The sequence below is a fragment of the Chelonoidis abingdonii genome, chromosome 1, assembly GCF_003597395.2.
Source record: "Chelonoidis abingdonii isolate Lonesome George chromosome 1, CheloAbing_2.0, whole genome shotgun sequence".
Lineage (NCBI taxonomy): Eukaryota > Metazoa > Chordata > Testudines > Testudinidae > Chelonoidis > Chelonoidis abingdonii.
This window is the reverse complement of record NC_133769.1, coordinates 293776522-293799910: the sequence shown is the minus strand read 5'-3', so window position 1 is coordinate 293799910 and position 23389 is coordinate 293776522. Positions and strand designations below refer to the sequence as shown.

At 44.6% G+C, this 23389-nt stretch overlaps 1 protein-coding gene across 3 annotated transcripts in view; it reads left to right on the top strand.

The window, feature by feature from the left end:
* The window catches only part of PIBF1 (progesterone immunomodulatory binding factor 1), a 198878-nt gene that overhangs the window by 121188 nt on the left and 54301 nt on the right, over positions 1-23389 (top strand). For all 3 annotated transcript variants that reach the window (XM_075061550.1, XM_075061551.1, XM_075061552.1), the window contains 2 exons: positions 5443-5533; positions 16575-16677. In XM_075061550.1, coding sequence (XP_074917651.1) covers positions 5443-5533; positions 16575-16677 — 194 coding nt within the window. The remainder of the gene's footprint in view (positions 1-5442; positions 5534-16574; positions 16678-23389) is intronic.

Genomic DNA, 23389 nt, shown 5'->3' with positions numbered 1-23389 from the left:
TGGAGATTTATCTAAGTTATGATGTTTTCCCCAAGTTACCCCTTTTAATAGCATTGTATCAAATACAAACAATATGGAAGAGCCGGGTGAGACAGAAGCTGGCTGGGATAACAACAGTCTTGCTGCTTACACAGTAGGTATATGTTAGTAGCGGTGGGATTTCCTAGTACATAACAGCTGTGGATATATTTCAGAGTAGCAGCCGTGTTAGTCTGTATCTGCAAAATATAGTTACTCCCATATTTAGATGTAACCCCTGTCCCATGTTGATTGTATTTGTCACAATGCTATTGAAAGGAGTAACCTGCTCTAGAAAAATTTATATTTGTAGTGTGTCAGGGAGTATGCCCTATGTTAACCCGATTTTAATTTTTGTAGATGTGTAAATCTTGTACCCTTGGGTTATAAAAAATCCAGCTTTTTAAAGCAATTTTCATTTGGTTTTAAATCCTTAGAAATATGTTTTCAGATTGCTGAGTTATCTAACTCTAAATAGATTGCTTTAGCTTTATTTTCTTTGCTTTTAAAAAGTTTAAATTCAATGTAATATTGGACTTGTTTCTGTTATAATTTAGTTTACTAATAAAAGTATCGGTGTAGGTATAATTTATATCATATGTTTAAGGGAAAGCTTTATATGTTCTTAGTTTGTCAATAATAGCTGAGCCTTGAGATAATAGATTAGATCTTTTTTTTTCCTGCATTCAGATCTGAGATGCTGTTGCCAATATTTTGTCCTGTACATTCTGTGCACATAGTTTTACTTAGAGTGTGTAATTATGCTATTGCATGTTGCAGCAATGGTATTCTGCCAGAGAAATAAGAAACGCTCACTCTTGGAGCTAAAATTATTTATTTGCTATTTTATGTCACAAATGAGATGGTGAAAGAGGAATAATTAACTATTTTTATGTGAAATCATTTAAATTAATGAACTACACAATATAAAATAACCCAAAAGATAATACTTTGAGACTTCTGAAACTAGATTGGACAATGCATTAGTAAAAATATATTTCAGAGAATAATCATGCACTTATAGGAGGATGGACTGAATAAGTCTTTCTCTCTCTGTGAATTTTATAATTAGTAGGGCATGTTTGTTTTATTTTCAAAGCTGAGAAAGAGAGAAAATGAGTTTTGTAGCTAAAATATTTCTTACCCCAAAATATCCATTTTCAAAATATGTAATCTGTGACAAACTATATCTTCAAAAGCACTATCATCAAAGTCTTAATTGGTATACTTGTTGGCAGTTTCAGGGGAGAGTCAAAGAATCATATTTGCATGGAGACTGCACCCTTCAGAAAAAGTTAAGGCATGTTGGCCCAGTAGTGTGTGAAGGAAGTTAGCATTATGAGTGCATTTGTGGCTAAAGTGTTGACTTCAGCCCTCAAGGACACCAATTGTTTTTCATTTCCTCTTTGTTTCATAAGCACTACATTTACTTCAAATTTAAAAAGTGAAGAGTGTGTGTGTGTGTGTGTGTGAGAGAGAGAGAGAGAGGGAGATTATAAACATAATTGCTTAAAGATTTAATCAGTTCTTCTTTGGTTGCAGACTTGTGTGTGACTAGTGCACTGAAGTTGGAGAACATTACCTAGAAATACCTGTAGGAGCACTGCATGCCCTCTGGCCCTTGTAGCCTCTCTTTTAAGGCTATTAAAGCATATTACGACTATTTAAGCGTCGCGCTGCCCTGATCCCTTCAGTTCCTTCTCAGTGCCCACGGCTTGACTCGAATCGTTCCATGTGGTACCTTAACTTACACTTTTGTTGTTCTCTCAGCTAGTTTTCTCCTGATATTTTGTCTATGTTAGTAGTAGTGCCCTTGGCTCAAGGAGATTCTTCTTCTTCTTCTTCTAAAAGGTGTGCTGGGTGGCACTGGGGTTCCTGGAGTGCTCAGAATAGAGCTGGGCCATCTACATGCTCTCCTGTAGAGAAGCAAGATCATTCAAGCACTATACAATCAACTCTGGTACTGTATGTTGGGCGGCCATTGAGTCTAGGACCAGCAACATCAGCCTCAGCATGATCATATCAATCCCACAAGTTTATCAAACAGCAGCAGATTTACTCTTTCTCTTTGTTGTGGACTCACTTTTTGATATAGGCCACATGCATTTGAGGTTGCACCTTCATCCTCTTCAAACTTTGTTTAAATTGGTCTCTCTCTCATTGGATGGGTTGTCCAAGTGCCACCAGCGATTCTGGAGTCCCTAGCATCGTGGGCAGATCAGAACAATATATGTGAAGGTGTCTCCTATTCCTGTCCTCCACCAACCAGGACTATAGTTACCCATGGCTCCACATTAGGGCGGTTATGGGGCAGGGAGAGGAACTCATCTAAGTACATTGAAAATTCAGATTTGTGAACAGAATGGGAACCCTCCTTTCACATCAACATCGTGGAGCTTTGAGTGATTTGCAATGTATGCTGAGACTTTTGGGTCAGATCAAGGGCACAGAGATTCACATACTTACTGACAATACTACTGCAATGTATTATGTGTACAAGCAGGGTAAAGTCTGCCCCAACCAGCTCTGTCAGGAAGCAGTAAAGTTTTAGCTCTTCTGAGGATCCCCTCATTCATATAGCCGCACACTTCCTAGGTGCTCCAAATTAGTTGGCTGATAACCTCAGCAGGAATTTCTCCCAGAATCACGAGTGGTCTGTGAAGAACAGTGTTCTGAGGTCCATCTCCAGAGAATGGGGGCATTCCAACTATCAAACTGTTTGTAATAAATGACAAAAAAAAAATATTGTCAGTTTTGCTCTTGAGCGAGTCTCTTTAACTGACATTTGAATTGGGGATCAGTGCTCATGTATGCCTTTCCCCGGATCCCACTCATCCCTGGTGTTGTTCACAAATTGAAGATGGATCTTGCCAGACTGATCATCATTATGCCAGCCTGGCTAAGACAATGTTGGTTCTCTGATCTTTCCAGTATATCTGTTCAACCTCTGAGACCCACCTTCCCAAGCTACTTACATAACACCACAGTCAGAGTTGGCATCCAGCAGTGAGCAGTTGTCAAGGTTTTTTCCCCACTTTGAACTTTAGAGTTCAAGAAGTGGGGACCTGCATGGACACTTTTAAGCTTAATTACTAGCTTAATTCTGGTATGCTGCCACCAGCCAGAATGTAGTGTCTGGCACACTTTCTGTTCCCTCAAAACCTTCCCTAGGGAACCCAAGTCCCAAACTCCTTGGGTCTTAAAACAAGGAGAAATTAACCATCCCCTTCCTCCCCCCCCCCCGCCAGATTCTCCCCTCCATGGGTTGCCTTGAGAGGCTTACACAGATCCAAACTCCTTGGATCTTATAACAAAGAGGAATTAACCATCCCCCTTCCTTTCCCCCCACCAATCCCTGGTGAGTTCAGACTCAATCCCTTGGATTTTAAAACAAGGAAAAATCAATCAGGTTCTTAAAAAGAAAGCTTTCAATTAAAGAAAGAAAAGGTAAAAAATATCTCTGTAAAGTCAGGATGGAAAATGCTTTACAGGGTACTCAGATTCATATAGACTAGAGGGACCCCCCACCCAGCCTTAGATTCAAAGTTATAGCAAACAGAGGTAAAAATCCTTCCAGCAAAAAGACACATTTACAAGTTAAGAAAACAAACATAAGACTAATCCGCCTTGCCTGGCTATTACTTACAATTTTGAAACATGAAAGACTGATTCAGAAAGATTGGGAAAGCGTGGGTGTACATCTGGTCCCTCTTAGCCCCAAGAGCGAACAACGAACAACACAAAAAGCACAAACAAAGACTTCCCTCCACCAAGATTTGAAAGTATCTTGTCCCCCTATTGGTCCTCTGGTCAGGTGTCAGCCAGGTTCACTCAGCTTCTTAACCCTTTACAGGTAAAAGAGACGTTAACCCTTAACCATCTGTTTATGACAGCAGTCTTCATCTCACAGTGTAGATGCTGCGCAATTAGATGAAGAGGAAAGATGATGTTCAGAAGCAGTTCAAGAAGTCCTCCTTAATAATAGAAAATCCTCTACTATGTCTGCCTATTTGACCAAGTTGAAACATTTTTTGGTTTGGTCACTGGCTGGTGGGATTCAACTGTGCTGGCCTGCATTCAGGACATTTTGGATACATATTAGTAATCTTCAGGTCTCTCTCTCAGCTCATTGAGAGTCCACTTGGGGACGATCTCGTCATTCCATTCTCCAGTCCAAGGAAAGTCAGATTTCTCTAACTCCATAGTAGTAAGATTTCTTAAAGGCATTATCTGTCCTCTTTACATCTGTAAAACTAGCAGTTACTTTGTGCGACCTTAATACTGTGCTGGCTGTCCTTATGGGACCTTCTTTTTAGCCCCTAGCAACTCATTCTCTGTCCCTCCTTTGCCAAAAAACAGCCTTCACGATGGCCACAGTATCCACAAGGAGAGTAAGTAAACTGAATGCCCTAATGATGGGGCCTCCATATAGTCAGTTTTTCAAAGACAAGGTGACCTGAAGGCCATACCTTAAATGGTTGTCTAAATCAGTTTCACATTAACCAAACAATATATTTACCTGTATTTTTTTCCTGAGCCTCACTCAAATGCAGATGAGCAACCCCTTCATTCATTAAATGTGAGATGATCCTTGGTATCCTATCTAGAAAGGACTGAACCATTTTGTGCATCACCTTGGCTTTTTGTCTCCTATGTGGATCAAATAAGGACCAGTCAGTTTCTGCACAGATGATGTCCAAATGGATTACTTCCTACATTGCAATGGCATATAGGGTAGCTTAGGCCACACTTCCCCAGAGACTGGTGCTCACTCGATGAGGACCCAGGCAGCTTTGGTCACTTTTCTCAGTGAAGTGTCAGTATTGAACATTTGCAGGGCCATTATCTGGTCTTTCATGCATGACTTTTGCCAGACACTACCCTATTAGGTGCCGTGTCTAGCTCAGATGCAAATTTTGGAAAGGCAGTTCTGCAGTCGCTGTTTAAGTACTCTGAGTCCCACCTCCTTCTGTTATGGCTTGTGAGTTACCTGAGTGGAATACATGTCTAACCACTCAAAGAAGAAAAAATGGTTACTGACCTGTTCTGTAACTGTTGTTCTTTTGAGATGTAGGTGCAGACATGGATTCCACCCTCTGTCCCCTCTGTATTAGAGTCTCCACTCAAGATTCTAGTGCAGAGGAACTCGGGGGCCAGGGCAGTGACACTCTTAGATAGCCCTAGGAAGGAATTTGAGGCCAGAGGGCACATGCGTAACCCACTGGGTACTGCTAGGCAACATTCTCCATCTTTTTCACACTGGGCGCATGCACGCCTGAGTGTAATACACATCTGCACCCATATCTCAAAGAACAGCAGTTGCAGAATAGGTAAATAACTTTTTTTATCTCTTTTACTATAATTATGTTCTTTTGAGGATCAGTATTTTTAAAATATTGGATACATCTTTTTGGTTTTTTGCAGTGGAAAATGAAGAGGAAGCAGAAAGGATTCTCTTTTCCTATGGATATGGTGCTAATGTTCCTACAACAGCCAAAAGGCGGTTAAAACAAAGGTGAAAATTATGTCTCCCTGGTTTACTTCTAAACTAAATACAAATAGATTCGGTATATCATCAATTTTGGAAGCCAGCCAATTTGAATGATGCAGAGTAATTACATAACTATCCAATATGCAGAAATAATCTTTAAAACAGTGGTTTTTTGCTTTGTGTGTATAAATGGGTGCATGGATATTTTTCTGGGTTATTAAAGTTTCATGTTTTTTCTTTTCTCTTCCAGAAAGATAGGTATCTGGATGCCTTGAGTATGCAAAACTCAAATCACTGTAAAATCTAACTAGTTAAAATAAATTTTAAGCTAATTTAACGTACAAATAGTGAACTCGGAAGCACAGCTGGCAGGAAAGGGGAAAAGTCCAAAGTTTCAGAGCATCATTATCTCATCTGAATTGTGTGTATACAAGGCCTGATTCACCTGTCTCTCTCTCCAGTTTACTCTGGTTTAACTTCACTGAAATCTGTGAAGTAACATCTGTGTAAAAAATGAAAAAAAACAGTGATGAATCAGGCCCATAGTATTTTCTGAACGTTAGCATGTTAAACATGTACCTATATGTATACAATGTGGGCAAATTGATGTTTCTGCTAGAGTCATAAGTTTTTTATTTCATTTAGGTGTTTAAATAATTAATTTTAATACTGTGTTAGGCAAGTATCCTTACTTGAGCCAACTTCTGAGGGTGAAAGCTTGTAGTTTTTCTTTGAGCGATTGCTCAAGTGCAGTGTTTCTCACACTGGGATCGCCGCTTGTGTAGGGAAAGCCCCTGGCGGGCTGGGCCAGTTTGTTTGCGTCGGGGCCAAGGGACTTACTGGCCGCCACTTCCAGCAGCCCCCATTGGCCTGGAGCAGCGAACCATGGCCAGTGGGAGCCGCGATTGGCCAAACCTGCAGATGGGGCAGATAAACAAACCAGCCCGGCCCACCAGGGGCTTTCCCTACACAAGCGGCAACCCCAGTTTGAGAAACACTGCTCAAGTACGTTCCACAGTAGGTGTGTATGCTCACCATGTGCAACGGTGCCGGAAGTTTTTTCCCTTAGCAGTACCTATAGGGGAGTGCCCCTAGCGACCCCTAGAATGGCGCCTCCATGGCATAGTATAAGGGGCGCTGTGCATTCCTTCTTGCCGCCAGTGAAGGTGGTTTGGAACTGCTGTGCTCCAGCTCTCTGCTGTAGCTTTCCCTGTTTGGACTGTTGTTTAGTCATAGATAGTTAGTACCTGTAGTTTAAAAAAAAAAAAATTATATCGATAGAGTAGAAGAATCATGCCCAGGTCAGGGCATGGCCCGCGCCCTGGGCTTTAAGTTGTACAACACTTGTAAAATGTCTGTACCCATAAGTGACCCGCACACTAGCTGCTTACGCTGTCTTGGGGAGACCCACATCAGCGACCGCTGCAAAATTTGCAGATCATTTAAGCCCCAGACTAAAGAGGAACGCAATATACAGCTCAAATCATATTGATGGAGTCAGCTGTGACCCCCAACACTGCTACGCCACTCCAAGTTGGCACTAAGCACTGTAGGATCGGTGCGCGGCGACCCAGCAGTGCCTTCCACCAGCCAGCACCGCTCCACATCCACGGGATACTCTAAGAAGATGAAGAAGTGATCTTCTCTGTCAAGGCACCTGGGCAATGCTGGGGCGAGACTAGACCCGCGCTGAGCAGCTGTCGATCCCCCTCGGCCTGTGGCTTCCGACTCAAGAAGAGCAGAGTAGCCCAGCCCACTCTGAGCCGACCTCCCTGGATGCCAGTGGCCACATATTGGTGCCCTCCATGCCGGAGGCCCTGCAGGTGGCTTGAGACGTAATGTTTCTCCTGGTACTGGCTGCACTGACCCCAACAGCTCCCCGATCCAGAGGCAAGCCAGTGCTTGGACCGCCACAGTCGCCACCCAGGGGGTACCATTCATGGTCGGAGGAAGGTTCCCGACGCCGCTTACCGCAGAGTGACCACCCCGCTCACAGCTCGCACTGGTCCCCGTCGACCCCCATCTGATTGGCTGGCTGGCTGGGTGCCGAGCAGCAGGGAATTGAGGCACCACTCCACATTGAGGGAGCGCAGGCCTCGAGGTCAGAGCATGCCCTGCTGGGACTGGGACGAACGGCACTGGAGGTTGCCAACTCCGAGAAGCCACCATAGCCACTTACGATATTGATGTCAAAGCCACTCATGCTCTTTGCCCAGGTCGAGGTCCCCAGCATGGCACCAGGCATAGATCGCTGGCAACCAGCCATTGCGGATCCACCCAACGGAGCCATTCACAGAGCAGCAGTTATAGACGGTACTCCCGCTCCTTTACACAGGACTCAAGGTCTCGAGCCCGGTACCACTGACAATGATGCTACTTTTCCCCATCCTGGGATAGCAGTTGTTCAGATACCAGCCCAGCCTCCCCTTGGAGCCAGCAGTCAGCGGACCAGACAAGTCCGGCAGGGCAGCTCGCCCTGACGGTGCCACAGCATGTGCAGTGGCCTCAGGTTCCCTGGCCAGGGCCCTGGTACCAATGGAACCTATGGGCCCCGATGCAGCTCCTGGTGGTGGCCTGCTCGGTAGCTGGGGCCTCGGACAGACCGTTGGCCTCCCTCTCTCAACCCCCCAGGAAGGGGTCAGCAGAGTGCTCTTCCCAGCCCCGCACTCAGAAGGGGACCAAGTGCTGGGAACTGCAGAGCACCACGCCTCCATCCTCATCCTCCACTGATGAGGCCATCACAGCGCCTCCTCCTCCTGGAAGACACAAAAGCCCACCAAGAGCTCCTGAAAAGGGTGGCCTCAAGCCTCAATTAACAGGCTTAAGAGGTGGAGGAGCCTTCAGATTCCCTCTTTGATGTCCATTCAGCCACAGTGCCAGCTAGGGTGGCCCTCCCTCCCCATGAAGGGGTGGTGAAAAATGCCCTGTGGCAGACCCCGTCTTCCTTGCCCTCATATCTAAGAGGGCAGAGCAGAAGTATTTTGTGCCCGCCAAGGGGCACAAATATCTCTGTACCTACCCTGCCCCCAACTCCTTGGTGGTCAAAGCGATCAACCATAAGAAGCATCAAGGCCCACCTGCTCCCACCCCTAAGAATAAGGACTCAAGGAGGCTGGACTTGTTTGGTAGAAAGCTGTATTCTTCTTCAGGCTTCCAGCTGAGGATGGCAAACCACAAAGCCCTGCTGTGCATTTACGACTTTAACTTGTGGGGCTCAATGCCAAAGTTCACAGACTTCCTCCAGGAGCGTGATAGGAAGGAGTATAAGGCCCTGATGGAGGAGGGCACCGCTGCTGCCAGAGCAGCCCTTCAAGCAGCCTTGGATGCAGCGGACACGGCAGCAAGAACTATGGCCTCTGCGGTGTCCATGTGGAGGGTGTCGTGGCTCCTCTTGTCCGGGTTGTCCAGTGAGGCACAGAGCTCCCTGCAGGACCCCCCATTCGATGGCAAGGCCCTGTTTGCAGAGCAAACAGATGTGAAATTACACAGTCTCAAGAACTCTTGCACAGCCTTAAAGACTCTTGGTCTCTCTGTCCCGGCCCTGGCAGGACCAAGTTCAAGCCCTAGCAGACCCCCAGTCAAGCCACTCACTCCCAATACGAACCTTCTTAAAAAAAATCCAGAGACTATAAGAAGTGTCCACAGCGGCAGTCTCTGCCTGCCCCTCAGTCTGACCCCTCTAAAGGTAAGCAGGTGGGTAAGTACCAATTTTGATGGGATGCCCAGGGACAACTTACTAGTCTGCACCAGGGATCCGCCCTACCAGTTCACCGTCCTCCCGTTTAGCCTCTTGACGGCATCTGGAGTCTTCACAAAATGTATGTCTGTGGTGGCAGCCTATCCCAGGCGTCCGGGGGTCCAGATCTTCCCTTACCTTGACAACTGGCTGGTCAAAGATTCGAAACCTTGAGGGATCTCATCAGGGCGATCATGAGGTTTCCCATGACAACTTCCAGGGCATGCCTGCAACTCCTGGGTCACATGGCAGCATGCACATATGTGGTACACCATGCCAGATTTAGGATGCAGCCCCTTCAGCTCTGGCTGACCTCGACATTCTCCCAGTCCAAAGACAGGTTGGACAAAGTCCTCACCATGTCCAAGTCCATACTAGCCTCCCTCCTTTGGTGGTCCACCGTGGAGAACATGCTCCAAGAGGTCTCGTTCAGGACCTGCTCCCCAACTATATAGTGTGTGTATCTGATGCTTCGGAATTGGGATGGGGAGCCCATGTGGGAGACCTATAGACCCAAGGCCTGTGGTCCGCGCAGGAACTAGACCTGCACATAAACGTCAAAGAACTCCAAGTGGTCCGTCTGGCCTGCCTGGCCTTTCGCTCATGTCTTATGGGCAGGGTAGTCAGAGTTCTCACGGACAACACGGCCTCACTGTTCTACATTAACAGGCAAGGTGAGGCCCGCTCTTCAGCCCTCTGCCAGGAAGCCTTCCAGCTGTGGGACTTCTGCACCACCCACAATATCAACTTGGAAGCGCGCCACTTACCAGGCATCCGGAACTCTCGAGCGGATCACCTGAGCCTGGACTTCTCCTCTCAGCACGAGTGGTCACTGCACCCGGAGGTGGATCACATGATCTTCCGAACGTGGGGCACTCCCCAAGTGGACCTTTTCATAACAAGGCAGAAGTGCCTGTGCCTCCGGTTCTGTTCCAGGAGGGGCCTGGGCAAGGGTGCCATTTCCGACGCCTTCCTTCTGTCCTGATCAGGTCAGTTGCTATGTGCTTTTCTCCCAATTCCGGTGATCAGCAAGATCCTGGAAAAAATCAAGATGGACAAGGCTTGTGTCCTCATGAATGCCCTGTCCATTGCTGCCTCTCTCCCCCCTCTCCCACTCCCCCCCATGGCCACTACCAACCCGCCCAGACTTTCTCTCTCAGGACCAAGGTTGCCTCCTCCACCCTAACCTTGCCCTTCCACCTCACCGCATGGTTGCAGTGGTTAGGCTAAGAGAAAGGGACTTGCTCGGAGGGCGTCCAGCGAGGCCTGCTGGAAAGCAGGAGGCCCACCACACGTCAGGCCTACCTGGCAAAATGTTCAAGGTTCTCTCATGGGCAGACTGTTAAAACCCCATAGTGTGGTTCCTTTGGAGAAAAAAAATTACTTACTTGAACTTTTTGTTCTCTGCAATGTTTTGTTAAATTTTAAAGTCATTCCATTTTATTCTATTCTAATTAATTCATCTTCCACATGCCTCTAACTAGTCCTTTGTGTTCCTATCTCAAGGCATGTCTCACACTTCGGAAAACACTGTTCTAGCTACAGGTACTATTTTTTTCAGTGAATATAGGTATAAATTTTCAGAAAAAGATTAAATTTCTTTTTTATTGCACTGCAGTGTTGTGCAGGACTTGCCTAGTACTTGTATAACTAAAGCACACAGTAAAAAGCTCTTGACTTAAATTTGATTAAAATAAAAGCATTACTTCATATTTTTAATTTTGTTTTGAAAACAGCAAATAGGACTTTCTTGTTTTACGTTTTTAGTATGATACATAACTTTCAGTTGAAGAAATGGGTAGAGCACAAACAAATGATGCTCTTATTTTGAAATTAGCTGTTCATACTATTTTGTAGACTCTGGATATGCAGTATGATCATGTTTTTGAAAACACTGTTCTAATAGGCATAAGTATTTTAACTTTTGTGACATTTGATGTATTTGCTTTAAAAAGAGACTTGCACATTAGAACAGACTTTTAAAATGCAACACTCAGATCTTTCTGCTTATTGTGGTAATTCACATCTACTTGTATTGAATAAAAGCTTATTTCTGCAGTTGATCTCTCCACTTGAACCTGCACTGAACTCTTAAGCCTGTGTTTGTGATGACATAGTCTGTTTCATTGGTTATAAATTCAGTGTTATGACTTCACAGCAAGGTCAAGAAGGAAGAGAAAAATAGTTGCAAAAGATCCAAAGCAATATGTAGTTAACTAGTAAATGAGGCAAACACATCAAAAACAAGAGAGTAAATATTTAAATCAGGAATTATGTTAAAAATTGTCCTGGAAGGGCTTAAAAATTGTCCTGGAAACCCCCCAGGCTGCGGCCTAGTGGAAGGACAATTAGGTAGTGGGGTTGCAGGAGGCAGCCCACAGGTAGGCAGAGGCAACAGGTCCAAACCCCCTTGCCTATGATGAATGGCTTTTACACTGCAGTCTGCCTCAGTGAGCAGGGGCTAGATGGTGACTGTCAGTAGCCCATGACTGAGGCAAGGTGGGGACAGAGGGTTGGGGGTTCCCCTGGGTGGGGAGGCCCTGAGACTGTGGGGGTATTGCCAGGGGGCAACGCTGGGTCCTGGGAGGGACACAGGGACCAGTGGCAGCGGGACACCAGCCTGCAGAGGCACTCCGGAGGCTGGAAATGCTAATTCCCTGAGACAACCAGCAGGAGGTACCACTTGGGTATCTCCACAGTTCCCAATATATAATCCAACTGTAAATATTCCTTAAGTGATTGTCCACATGTATCTCACTTCTGGTGCTCATGTATCCCATGTATGCAAGATCAGAATCTTTTGAATAGCCTTGTCCATTGGGACATGCTAGCACCTTGTAGCCAGGGTAGGATGGTGACAACCACTCTCTAGTTTACCACCTGTGGCTGCAAGAGAGAGTACCTGCAGTATCCATGTCTCTTTACACTGTGCAGTTTAGCTTTTCACTTAATTATAGTTTTAGTTTGTTTTATCCTATTGGCCTGTTGGCATTTTTAAAAAAGTTTTTAGGGTTTTTGAGCCCTCATGCCATCTCCAACACCAGGACCACATTGCACATAGCAGAGTCCAAATCCCCAGGTTTCAAGACCTGCTGCTCTTGCGAGGGAGCAATACCCATCACTTATGGACCCTTCAAGTGCCTCTTTGGTCTGAGGAAATGCTTATACTATAAAAGTGCTTTGTATTTTGTTCCTTCTCTAAAATGACGCAGAAGTCCAGGGAGTCTCAAATTAAGCTCATTCTCCTTCAGAGCCCCGTGAAATCAAGAAGACTTCCTACAGGTCAGACCACCTCTCAGAGCTCCCTGGTAAGCCACCGGTTCACTCCAGTCTCCAGATTCCATGTGATGCCGATGAAATCCCATTCCACCATGGAGTTAGCCAGAAGTTCCTTCACCTCTTCAGCTCAATCCTCTGAAGAGCGAGGACAGAAGGAGCAACATTTTCATGGTAAGCGGAGATATAGAACTTCTCTCTGGCCCCAAGCAGATCTAGCCTATGACACAGTTTAAGGCCAAGATCAGATTCTGCTAAGTCTTTGGCACCGATTGGCCATTGACCAGCTTCAACATACTCCCCAGCCATCAATGTGCCTGGTACCAGCAGCTGTGGATTAAAGCATCCAGCACCAAAACAGCACACACCAAGGCGGTGAGCATCGGAGTACACAACACTGAAGCCAACAGTGTAAGAACACTCGTTGAACTTTCTGGCATTAATGCTGAAAAATCGAGCACTGAAAGAGCACTGTCTGACTGAGACACTGCCTTTGTACCAAATACCTTAACACCAACTGCATCCATACCAGTCATCCTTTCTTCTGTGTCTTCACTTGTGGAGCCTCTCTTCATTGTACCTATGCCGTTCACGGTACCAGTTGACAGTACTGGACAAGCCTGAGTCTCTATTTGCTGTCTTCTGCTAAAAAAGTCTCTGCTGTGGTACTGGTACTGCTTCCACATGAGCTGCCCATCTGTCCTGAATATTCGACAGATTGGTCCACCCATGGAGGAAGTATGTTCTTTCTCCTCATTGGACTTGAAGGACTGGGGTGATATGTCACCTAGCTATGTGCCTCAGTCCCTGGTCCCTACACCATCTGAAAAGAGAAACTACAGGACAGTTGTGAGCAGTACACTGCATGGTACCTGTCATGGTCCATAGCCCCATTCTAGAATCCCATGAAGTCATGGCCTTCTGGGGCCCACAGGGGATGCACTTTAGTCACAGGGTTTCAACTGTCTCTCAGGTGACTAGAACAAAGTCACCCTCCCCTTGTAGACTTCAAGAGGGTCACTGTGCTCAGCAGGCACCTCCTGCACCCTGGGCAGAGTGATCAGGAGAACTTACAGCAGATAGAAGCCCAAAGTGTCCCAACGTTGATCTCATCCTTTTCACCTGCCAAGACTGTGACCCCAGTTGTTCCAACCCCACCTGATAACTACTTGATCTTCTAGGAACTTCCCAGGAGGATAGACAACACATTGGAATTCCTGGTCAAGACAGCACATGAAAAGTTGGACAAACTACTCAGTATCCTGCAGTTGTTGTTCTCTGGTAGACTGACAGTACCAATAAGTGAGGGCTTATTGGAACCAGCCAGGCATTTCTGGAAGATTTCTGTTCCCATGGCACCTACATCTAAGAAAGCAGACATGTCCCTTCTGAGGGCTTCGAATATTTCTTCAACCTCCAGACACCAGGATCTCTGGTCATACCCATGGTCCACAAGAGGTACAAGCAAACAGGGATACACTGAAGTGACTCCTAGGGATAAGGCCCTAAAATGTTGTCCGAAGGTTGAAACTCATTAGCCGGTCTATAAATATGCATTGTGAACTAACAAGTGCTTCTGGCCAAATACAACTACCTGAATTGGGTCTGGTATCCCAGTTAAGTGATTAATGCTCAAGGCATCCTGGCTGTAGTCTTTGGGAATACTGAATGAGGTTCAAACAAGCATCGAGGACCTCTCCTTCAAAGGCTTTGCCCTCAATGAGGCTCTTCACATGTTGAAGGACTTACAGTGACCTTTCCCTCCCTGTCCATACACACCCCATCTCCCAGAAGGAGCCAGTACAAACTGTAGTCCTGGTTGGAACCCTAGGCATAACTAACAGTGTGAACCAAAGGCTGTAAACCAGAGTAGGCCTGGCCTTGGTAAAATAGCGCACTAAGTTATTGGCTAACCAAGTAAACACATTCCTGACCAAAGAGGATGGTACAAGAACACCCATAATTCTCAAGTAATTACATAAACCCTTTCTTAAGAGATGGTACGGGAACACACTGACCCCTTGTAAGATAAAGATGAGATGACAGGATAATGAATAATGATGTTTTGTTCACAGTAGCAAGTATAAGGAGAAGGATGGTAATTAGCAACGTCTGGAATGTAATACGTAAGTTGTTTGTATCAATGTAAAAAAAGGAGAAGTGATAGGAGGGGCATCTTTGGCCATACGTGGAGGCAGCGTCCTGATGCGCTGTCTGAGCTGGTACCATTGTTGCTGGTACCATTGCTCACCAGCTTCTGGTGGAAGACCACACTGTTTTCTCTCATCCAACAATGGCTAGTTTCTCAAAGGTCTCATTCATGTTTTCCGGCCGTTTAGGGAGACTCCACCTTCTGAAACCTCAACATTGTTTTAGCAGACTTAATGAGACATCAGTATATTCCTTGTATCATCTATTCATGAAGACTGCTTTCCTAGGGGCTATTATATCAACCCAGAAGAGTAGGTGAGATTTCAGGCCCTCAGGTGGTGGTGGAACCACCTTAAGCTCCCTTCCACAATGACAAAGTGACTTTAAGACCTCAGCCCAGGTTTTTACCCAGAGTGGTTTCTGACTTTCATTCTAACCAGATGATCCACCCATCCTGTCTTCTTCCCCAAGCCTCACATTACCCTCGATGAAACTAAACTCCACCCTTTGGATGTTGTCAGGTCTCTTTCTTACAATCTGGACAGAATAAAGCCATTTAGGAACTCTTCGAGATTGTTCCTAGTATTTTTCAACAGAATGAAGGATCAGGCTATCTCTACTCAGACTGTCAAAATGGGTCTCAGACTGTATTAAGACATGTTATATGATGGTCCACTTAGACCTGTCTTGGCAGATTAGGGCCCTTTCCGCTAGAGTTCATTTACCCTCTGCTGCTTTTCTATAAGGTGTCCCAGTTTCAGATATTTACAGAGCAGTTACCTGGAGTTCAGTTCACCCCTTCACCCAGCACTAGACCTTGGTGGAATGCTCCAGATCCGGTGCCCACTTTAACAGTACAGTCCTGCAGTCATTATTCCAGTAGACACTGAGCACCCATCTCTAGAACATGAGTTACTGCTTGTGAGTCACCAGAAGTAGAATACATGTAGACAATCACTGAAGAAAGAATAGTCTACCGTAATGGTAGTTCTTTGAGAGGTATTGTTCAGGTGTATTCTACATCTGGCCCTCTTTCCCTGCTACTATAGAGACCGTAGCCATATGAATTCTCTTTTAGCAAAGTAACTGGATAGTGGTTGCAGCTATTATGCCCCGAACTGTGGACATTGCTTTTCAGAAGATTCCAATATCATGTGCACGGGGGAGGCATACATACCAGAAGTGCAATAAGTGACAATATCACATCTCGAAGAACCACACATGCTGTAGGATAAGTAACCATTATTTAACATCTTGAAGTCTATCCCAATGTTATACATAATTATAATATCACTTAAAATTATTTTGTGTAATATTGTACAGTATATTTTTTCTTTTATGAGCAGGTACGAGCTTTCCAATATAATTACTTACACTGAACTAACATAACACTGTCAAGTGATAGAGGTAAATTACCTTAATGAACAAGGTATCACAATTACGTTTTTGTGGGGATGTTACTTTGGTGCAATTAAAATTGTAGGATTGACTTATAGGTCCATTTGTATCTGCATCTGATCCGAAGCTGTATAAATTGTCTGCAGATTTGGGGGACCGTACATAACAGCTCCACAGGTCACCACACAACAGTGACACAGGGCTGTGCCAAACCCCCAACTGCCTCCCACTTGTGCCTAGAGACCTCCTGCCGCCCACACATCTGCATCTGAGCTGTGATCTGCAAAAATGGTCTGTGGATACCCGCAAATTTGCAGGGCTCTGTTGACTTGTTCTTCCAATTTTGACTATTTATAACATTTTACTGTGTATTTTTACCTGTTAACATTTTAGCATTAGTGAAAAATTAAAGCAAGCAAGTTCTCAAGTATGAGTTCTAGAATGCATTTTGCATGTTTTGGAAAACATTCCACTTGAACTTTATTTATTTATTTTTTGACACAGTGTTCACTTGGCAAGAAGGTTACTGCAGCTAGAAAAGCAAAACGCATTGCTTGTAAAAGATCTGGAACATCAGAAAGAACAAGTCACGCAGATTTCACAAGAGGTAAATTACGTCCACAAAAGAAAAAAAATATATAACGAGACTATAAATATTGCAGAGCAGTCCTTTACAGAATAGTTAATTTTCTAAACAAAGTTTATTATGTATTTGCTTGCTGTCTCAAAATGACCTTACAATTAACAAAAATACATTTTTGCTAAACCTTTTCAAAGCAATTTATAGTGTATTGTAAAACAGAGATCAAAAGGAGAGAGTACTTTACAAACTAAACAAAATTGTAGGCTAGACAAAGCTCTAATTTCTGAGCAGATGACTAACTAGCAAAACTAGTTTGGTATTTTCTATGATGGTTAATTTTTTAACTAGTACCTCATTACTTCTGACCCAGGTCTGCTTTTTTAAATCACTTTTTAAGATATTACTAATCTGTAAAAGCTCCCTACTTTTGTTATATTTGTTCAGGCCCTTTAGTCTTTGAACATACAAATCTAAGTTATATCTGGGTGATATCTGATAATATCATTATGCTAATAACTTTAAGGAAAGTTTTATATTCTGTTTTTTTAAAAATGTTCTCTAAATTAATGTTTAATGATTGATCAGTACCTATATATTTAAAGTACATTATTTTAATCACTTTACTAGCTAAAGTCATATTCCTTGATCTGGAGAGTGAATAATGAAAACAGAGTGAAATCCTATGGACTCAAATTCAGTAACGACTAGAAATGTTTACATTCTCCTTCAGACTCTCATTTTAAGAATGAAAGAGCTTCATTAGTCTTAAATTATCAGAGGTGACATTACCACCTTATTCAAGTCCCAGGAAGATTATGCTTTAGTTGTGAGGTTTAATAGTTTGATTTTAAGATTATTGTACCACTTAATTTGAATAACAGAATTATATTATACCCTTACAAATGTCCCTTTAATTTGGAACAACTCTGACTGACATTTCTAGGTGTCAAGTTATGAGGCCTGTCAATCATGAAACTTCTAACACTTTAAAAGCTGTTTTAATTATTTTGAAGGTAAATTTGTAGTCATTTTACACTGCCAGCCACAGTTTGAACTGGGAGGGCATGCAGAGGAACAGCGTACCCCTACCTCTCTTTTATTGGTCCAAACACCTTAGTGAATGAAAGCAGACAGAGATTCTGATTAAAGCCAAGGATACAACTTTTCATATCTACACCAGAGAGGTAGGGAACGGACATCTGGCAGTGTTTGTTTCCAAGAAACCAGTAGTAAATGAGTGGTAGCAAAATAAAGAAATGAGAAACTATTTAAGCCCTCTATGTCTTAATCTGTAACCAGAAAAAATATTTTGAATTTTTTTTTATTGTTAATCTGTTTTTTTCTGATTCACATTCACCCTTTCATATACTAAAAAGAACACTTAAAATTCGCAGTTTTCAATTTAATGAAGTATAGCCCCAATCTTGCAAAGACTAGTTAACTTTAAGCATATTAGTAGTACTGTTGAACACATTGAGACTACTTACATGTTTAAAGTTAAACATGTGTAAGATTTTTCTAGATCAGGACCGGTGTGCAGTAATTAAAACATATGGTTGCCATTCTTGCTCAAGTGAAATGGAACCAGTATTGGAGCTCTCAGTCTTGGAGTTGAGGACTGTTACGCACAGGGCCGGCTCTAGGCACCAGCATTCCAAGCATATGCTTGGGGCGGCAGTTTTCAAAAGGTAGCACTCCGGCTTTTTTTTTTTTTTTTTTGCTTCAGCGGCAGCTGTTTTTGGTGTTTTTTTTTTTGCTTGTGGCAGCAAAAAACCTGGAGCTGTCCCTGGGTATGCACACCTGAGCCTGTAAGTCCCCATGGTTTTTCTTCCAACATGTAGGCAAAAGCAGAGCTCCTGCATGAAAAGTTTACTTCTCAACCTTCCTTAGGATCTCCAGTATTCTTTACTTTGACCACATTTAAATTTAATATTTCTAGTCCTTCCTTTTTTTGGTAGTTTATTTTCTGGTGTTCCTCACTGTATGTTCCCTTGCCAGGTAAGTCTTCTGCTTCCACATCTACCACTCATCAAAATACATCCCTCTGTTCTCACACATCCCTCTGTTCTAGTGGACAAACCTCAGTGATAGTTCCTCAGTTGTTGATAATAGTTAGGTCTACAGATGATTCTGACAAATGGAGCAAAAATAAGCAACTCGGCAACATGAAGGCAGATGAAACCAAATGTTGACAAGGGCAAGGTAATGCATATTGAAAGTAACAATCTGAACTACAATTATAGCATATAATTAAACTTTAGAAATCTTTATTTAAGGCAGGAGCATAGCTGAATTCAAAGAAGGATTAGACATTTGCATGATCGCTAAGATCCTCAGATGCAACATGAAAATGTGAGGAATATCAACCTTTATTCTTCGGGGCGAAAACTACTGATTGTGTGGAGTTAGAGAGAAACTAGCCTATACGTATATTAATGAATAATTTTTCATTATGTTGTTTTACACCTTCTGAAACTTCCTGTGCGGGACTCTGTCAGGGACTGAATACTGAACAAAATGGAACTGGATTAGATTGGTTTAATTTGATATGGCAGTTCCTGTGTTCTATATTCCATTTGACAGGCCGCCCTGCAAGTTAAGATTAATATTCCAAGCTTTAAATGGATCTCTATTGCAGCTGTTATATGAAGACTCATTTTGTCATCTTAATAAAAAGACTCTTTGACAGTTCTTAGGCTTCGAAAGAGGCTAGTGGATATCAAGCTTTTATTTCTGATTCCTCATCAATTGATTAAAGGTATTTGATCTCTCTCTTTTTTTTCCCTCTAAAGTGAACTTGGAATTCTCTACAGAATGGAAATAGCTATTCCCCCGCCTCTTTTTTTTTTTTTTCCAAATGGGAATAAGAGAAGATTACTGTGCATTCCCTAGATCTTAGGAAAGTCGTAAAATATTATTTAAGTAGGACTAGTTTCTTAAGGAAATAAGGTTTGCGGGGCGGGGGGGGGGGGCGTTAAGCAGAAGAAAAATGAGACAGCTGGCCTCTGTCATCTTTGGCAAATGTGGATTGTTTCATCTATCCAAGAATTTTATAAACTAACTAGAAAAACTTCTCCCTTTTCAGTTAAAGTTCATTCTGTTAGAACTGTCTGTATCTGGGCATTAAAAGGTATTCCTTGACTCACAAAAAATGGTCAGGCAGCAGTCTATATGTCTACACACACCAGATTTGACAGTAGAAGTAGCTGGTGTTTGGTATTCAGTCCACACTTCTTTTGGAGAATGATTTTGTGATCACTTGTAATGCAAGTCATGTCATGTAACATTTCGCACTGTCTTTAGTTCCAATAATCCTTCATATTTTTCAGGGACTAAAACAGGAATGGTTTGTTTCCTACCTGGTAAAAGGTTCTGAGAGTTCCTTTATACTATTCTGGGAACCATGCTATTGCATTTGCTAGTCTAGTTCATGTACATTAATTGTTTTTTTTTTCTCATTAGTTTTTTCCAGAGTATTTCAGAGTTTCAAGTTCCACTAAATAGTTTTAGTATTATACTTTTTAAAAAATAAATATACTAAGTTGCTTTCAATGAGATGAACAAACTGAGATTTTTTTGCACAATGTAGCTACACCAGTGCAGATGGATGGGTGCCAATTGTTACTGTTGATGTGCTGCACCAATATAAAAATGTAAAAAGTAACTTGCACTGGAGTGTTGCCAACTATTGCAACTTTATCATGAGTCTTGCGATAAATAGTGTTTTTCTTAAAGCCACAGGTGCAGGAATCTGGTTATTTCCTGTGAAACTTTCATATATTTTTAAAAAGTAAAGTTTTAGCCCTCAAGGTTGTTGAGGAAGGCTTGATAATATGAACCCTAAATGCGTCAATGCCAGAAGGCAAATAAAAACTCAGTGTGTTAATTTTCAGATCTCATTAATTTTAAGCCATTCAAGATTTTTGGGAGCATGACTCATGATTGTGAATACTTAGGTTAGTACTACTGTGTGCTGTTTACCTATGTTTCTTTCCAAAGGTCTGGCTTACTCTGAGTGTGTGTGTTGCGCTAGTGGAACAACACTGATGTAAACACACCAGTGAAAATAAAAAGGCTAGCATTTTCTCTGGGCTCTGACCCCTGCCTGTATGCTAGGTAAAGGGGCTGACGTGGTATAAAGGGGTTCTAAAAACCCCTGAACTAGCCAAATTCCTTCAGGGCAGGAACTGAGGGAGACAGCAGCAGGCTACATTCCAAGACTACCTCGCTAGCTCTGGTGTGGGGAATGAGGCTGCAATATACAGTGTTGCAGAAAATGTGGACAACATGACTGGGGACAGACTTTACTGTAGACAGCCCTGGAGGGGCTACTTGTGGTGCATTGGAGATTGCACTGGTCTCCAGAACAGCTCAGAATCAGAAAGGCACAAACGTTGCTTAAAAATACCTTTCTCTTATTTCTTCTTAGTCTGTGAGTTCTGTGCTGTGCCTCTTAGGGTATGTCTACACTGCAGCAGAGAGTGTGTTTGGAAAGATTCTTGTAATAGATACTTGAAAGATAACCTATAACAAAAAAAAAGAAAGTATTTGATTGTTAACTGACATGAGACAGTATGAAATTAAGAACTATTTTATTTGTTTAAAACTATATTATACTAGTTTAAATTTGGGCTGTGTTCGCACTCCTGTTAAGTAATGGTTGTAGAGTAAGAACAAAGACTGATATCATTTTTACTAAATTAGCAAAAATGTAATCATCAGAAGAAAATTTTAATATTCTTCTTCAAGTGCTTGCTCATATCCATTCCAGTAGGTGTGTGCGCGCCGCGTGCACGTTCGTCGGAGACTTTTACCCTAGCAACACTCGGTGGGCCGGCAGGGCGCCCCCTGGAGTGGCACTGCTATGGCGCCGGATATATACCCCTGCCGGCCTGCCGCTCCTCAGTTCCTTCTTACCGCCCGTGTCGGTCGTTGGAACTGTGGAGCGCAGTCTAACTGTTTCTCCACCTCTCTAACGATTCACTCGTTTTCTCTTGAATTCTGTATATAGTTGAACTTTTAACAGTAGTTAGTAGTTAGTTATCATTCTATTAGTATTTTTCTGTAGATAGTTAGAAGGGATCGGGGGTTAGCCCCTTCCCCTACCCTGGTACCGGGCACATGCCCGGATCACTGGGCTTCAAACCGTGCACGGCCTGTCGTAGGCCGATGCCCACAGGAGACCCGCACGACTCCTGCCTTAAGAGCTTGGGCGAATCTCATCTAACGGACAAGTACCGGATCTGTAAGGCGTTCAAGCCCCGAACTAAAAAGGAGCGGGACGTTCGCCTGAAACAGTTACTGATGGAGGCAGCACTAACTCCCCCATCCTCGGCACCGTCTGTGGCACGGGGACCAAGCACCTCCTCGGCACCACAACGTACACCTTCCGCGAAGACGCTGAGTCACCAATCTCCGGCACCAGCTTCTGCCCGGCACCGCTCGCTCTCACCTCGGAGCAAGAAGTGCATGCCTCCTGCGGCCGCTATATTCACACCGCAGTCAGAGCGCTTAGCCAAACCGGACCGCCCGGCACTACCATCTGCCGCGGCACCGACGTCCGCCACACCGTTGATTCCGGCCTCGGAAGAGCCGTCGAGACCGGTGCCTACCAGCTCCCCGGCGTGTGCCGCAGTCGAGCTCATCATGCCCTCCACTCCGGAGGCGTTCTCCGCAGCATGAGACCTGATCGCCCTAATGGAGCCTGAGCTGCCTTGACTCCCGGCACCACCGGTGCGGGTCCCCCAGTCTATAGGCAAGCTGGCCCTTCTACGACTTTGTTCGCCCGGCACCATGGGACTTCGTCGTTCTAGGTCCCGATCAAGGACCCCATCCAGGTCCCACAGACGCGCACGGTCTCGCCATCGATCCCGGTTCCGCGGCCGCTCGCAGTCCCGGTACCGTTCCCCATCAAGGTACCGGTCGTACTCGCGGTACCACTCGAGATCCCGGTCACCGTCCAGGCATTACCGGCACCGCTCCAGATCTCGGCACCACTCACGGCGACGTACTTCCCGCAGCCGATCTCAGCACGGCGACTCTTGGCGCCGGTCGACCTCCCAGCACCGCGCTGGTCGTAGGTCCCGGTCGCGCTCTCGGCACCGTCAGGACTCCCGGTGCCGCTCCCTGGCACCGCATAGGGACTGTTCCAGTGGCTGCAGAGAGCTTCATCACACGGTCTCCACTCCTCCATGGCCATCTCGTCAGCTGTCGATCTTCTCTCATGCCGAGACGGCATCATACGGAGAGTCGGACAACCAGCAAGGTCCTCATCAGTGGCCCTTTTGGACCCCGTGGGCTTATCACCAGAGCCAAGGTGGCCACCATCCGCCGCTGCACTCCGTCCCCTCCGAACATTGGGCACCGGAGTCCACGGTAAGCAGACCACCTCCAGCGGGGACCGGGCAATCCCCTGCCTAGGGCATGGAACAGCAAGAGCAGCCCCAGGACGTCCCACATGACCAGGAGTCTCTCCGAGACCCTTTGGTCCCTGGGGTCTCTTCCTCCTCTTCCCCGGATGAGGCAGTGGCGGGGACGGCAACATCTGGACCGCCCCCAATCGACCTTAGGTCTCACCAGGACCTCCGCCCGTGGCTCTCAACATAAACTTCCTGTGGAGGAGGTTCTGAAGTGGATGACCAGTTAGTCAGCATTCTTTCGACAGAGGCCCCCAACGAGGGTGGCGCTCCCTTTTATCCCTCAGTACGACGGGCAGATTACAATCTTGCAAACCCTG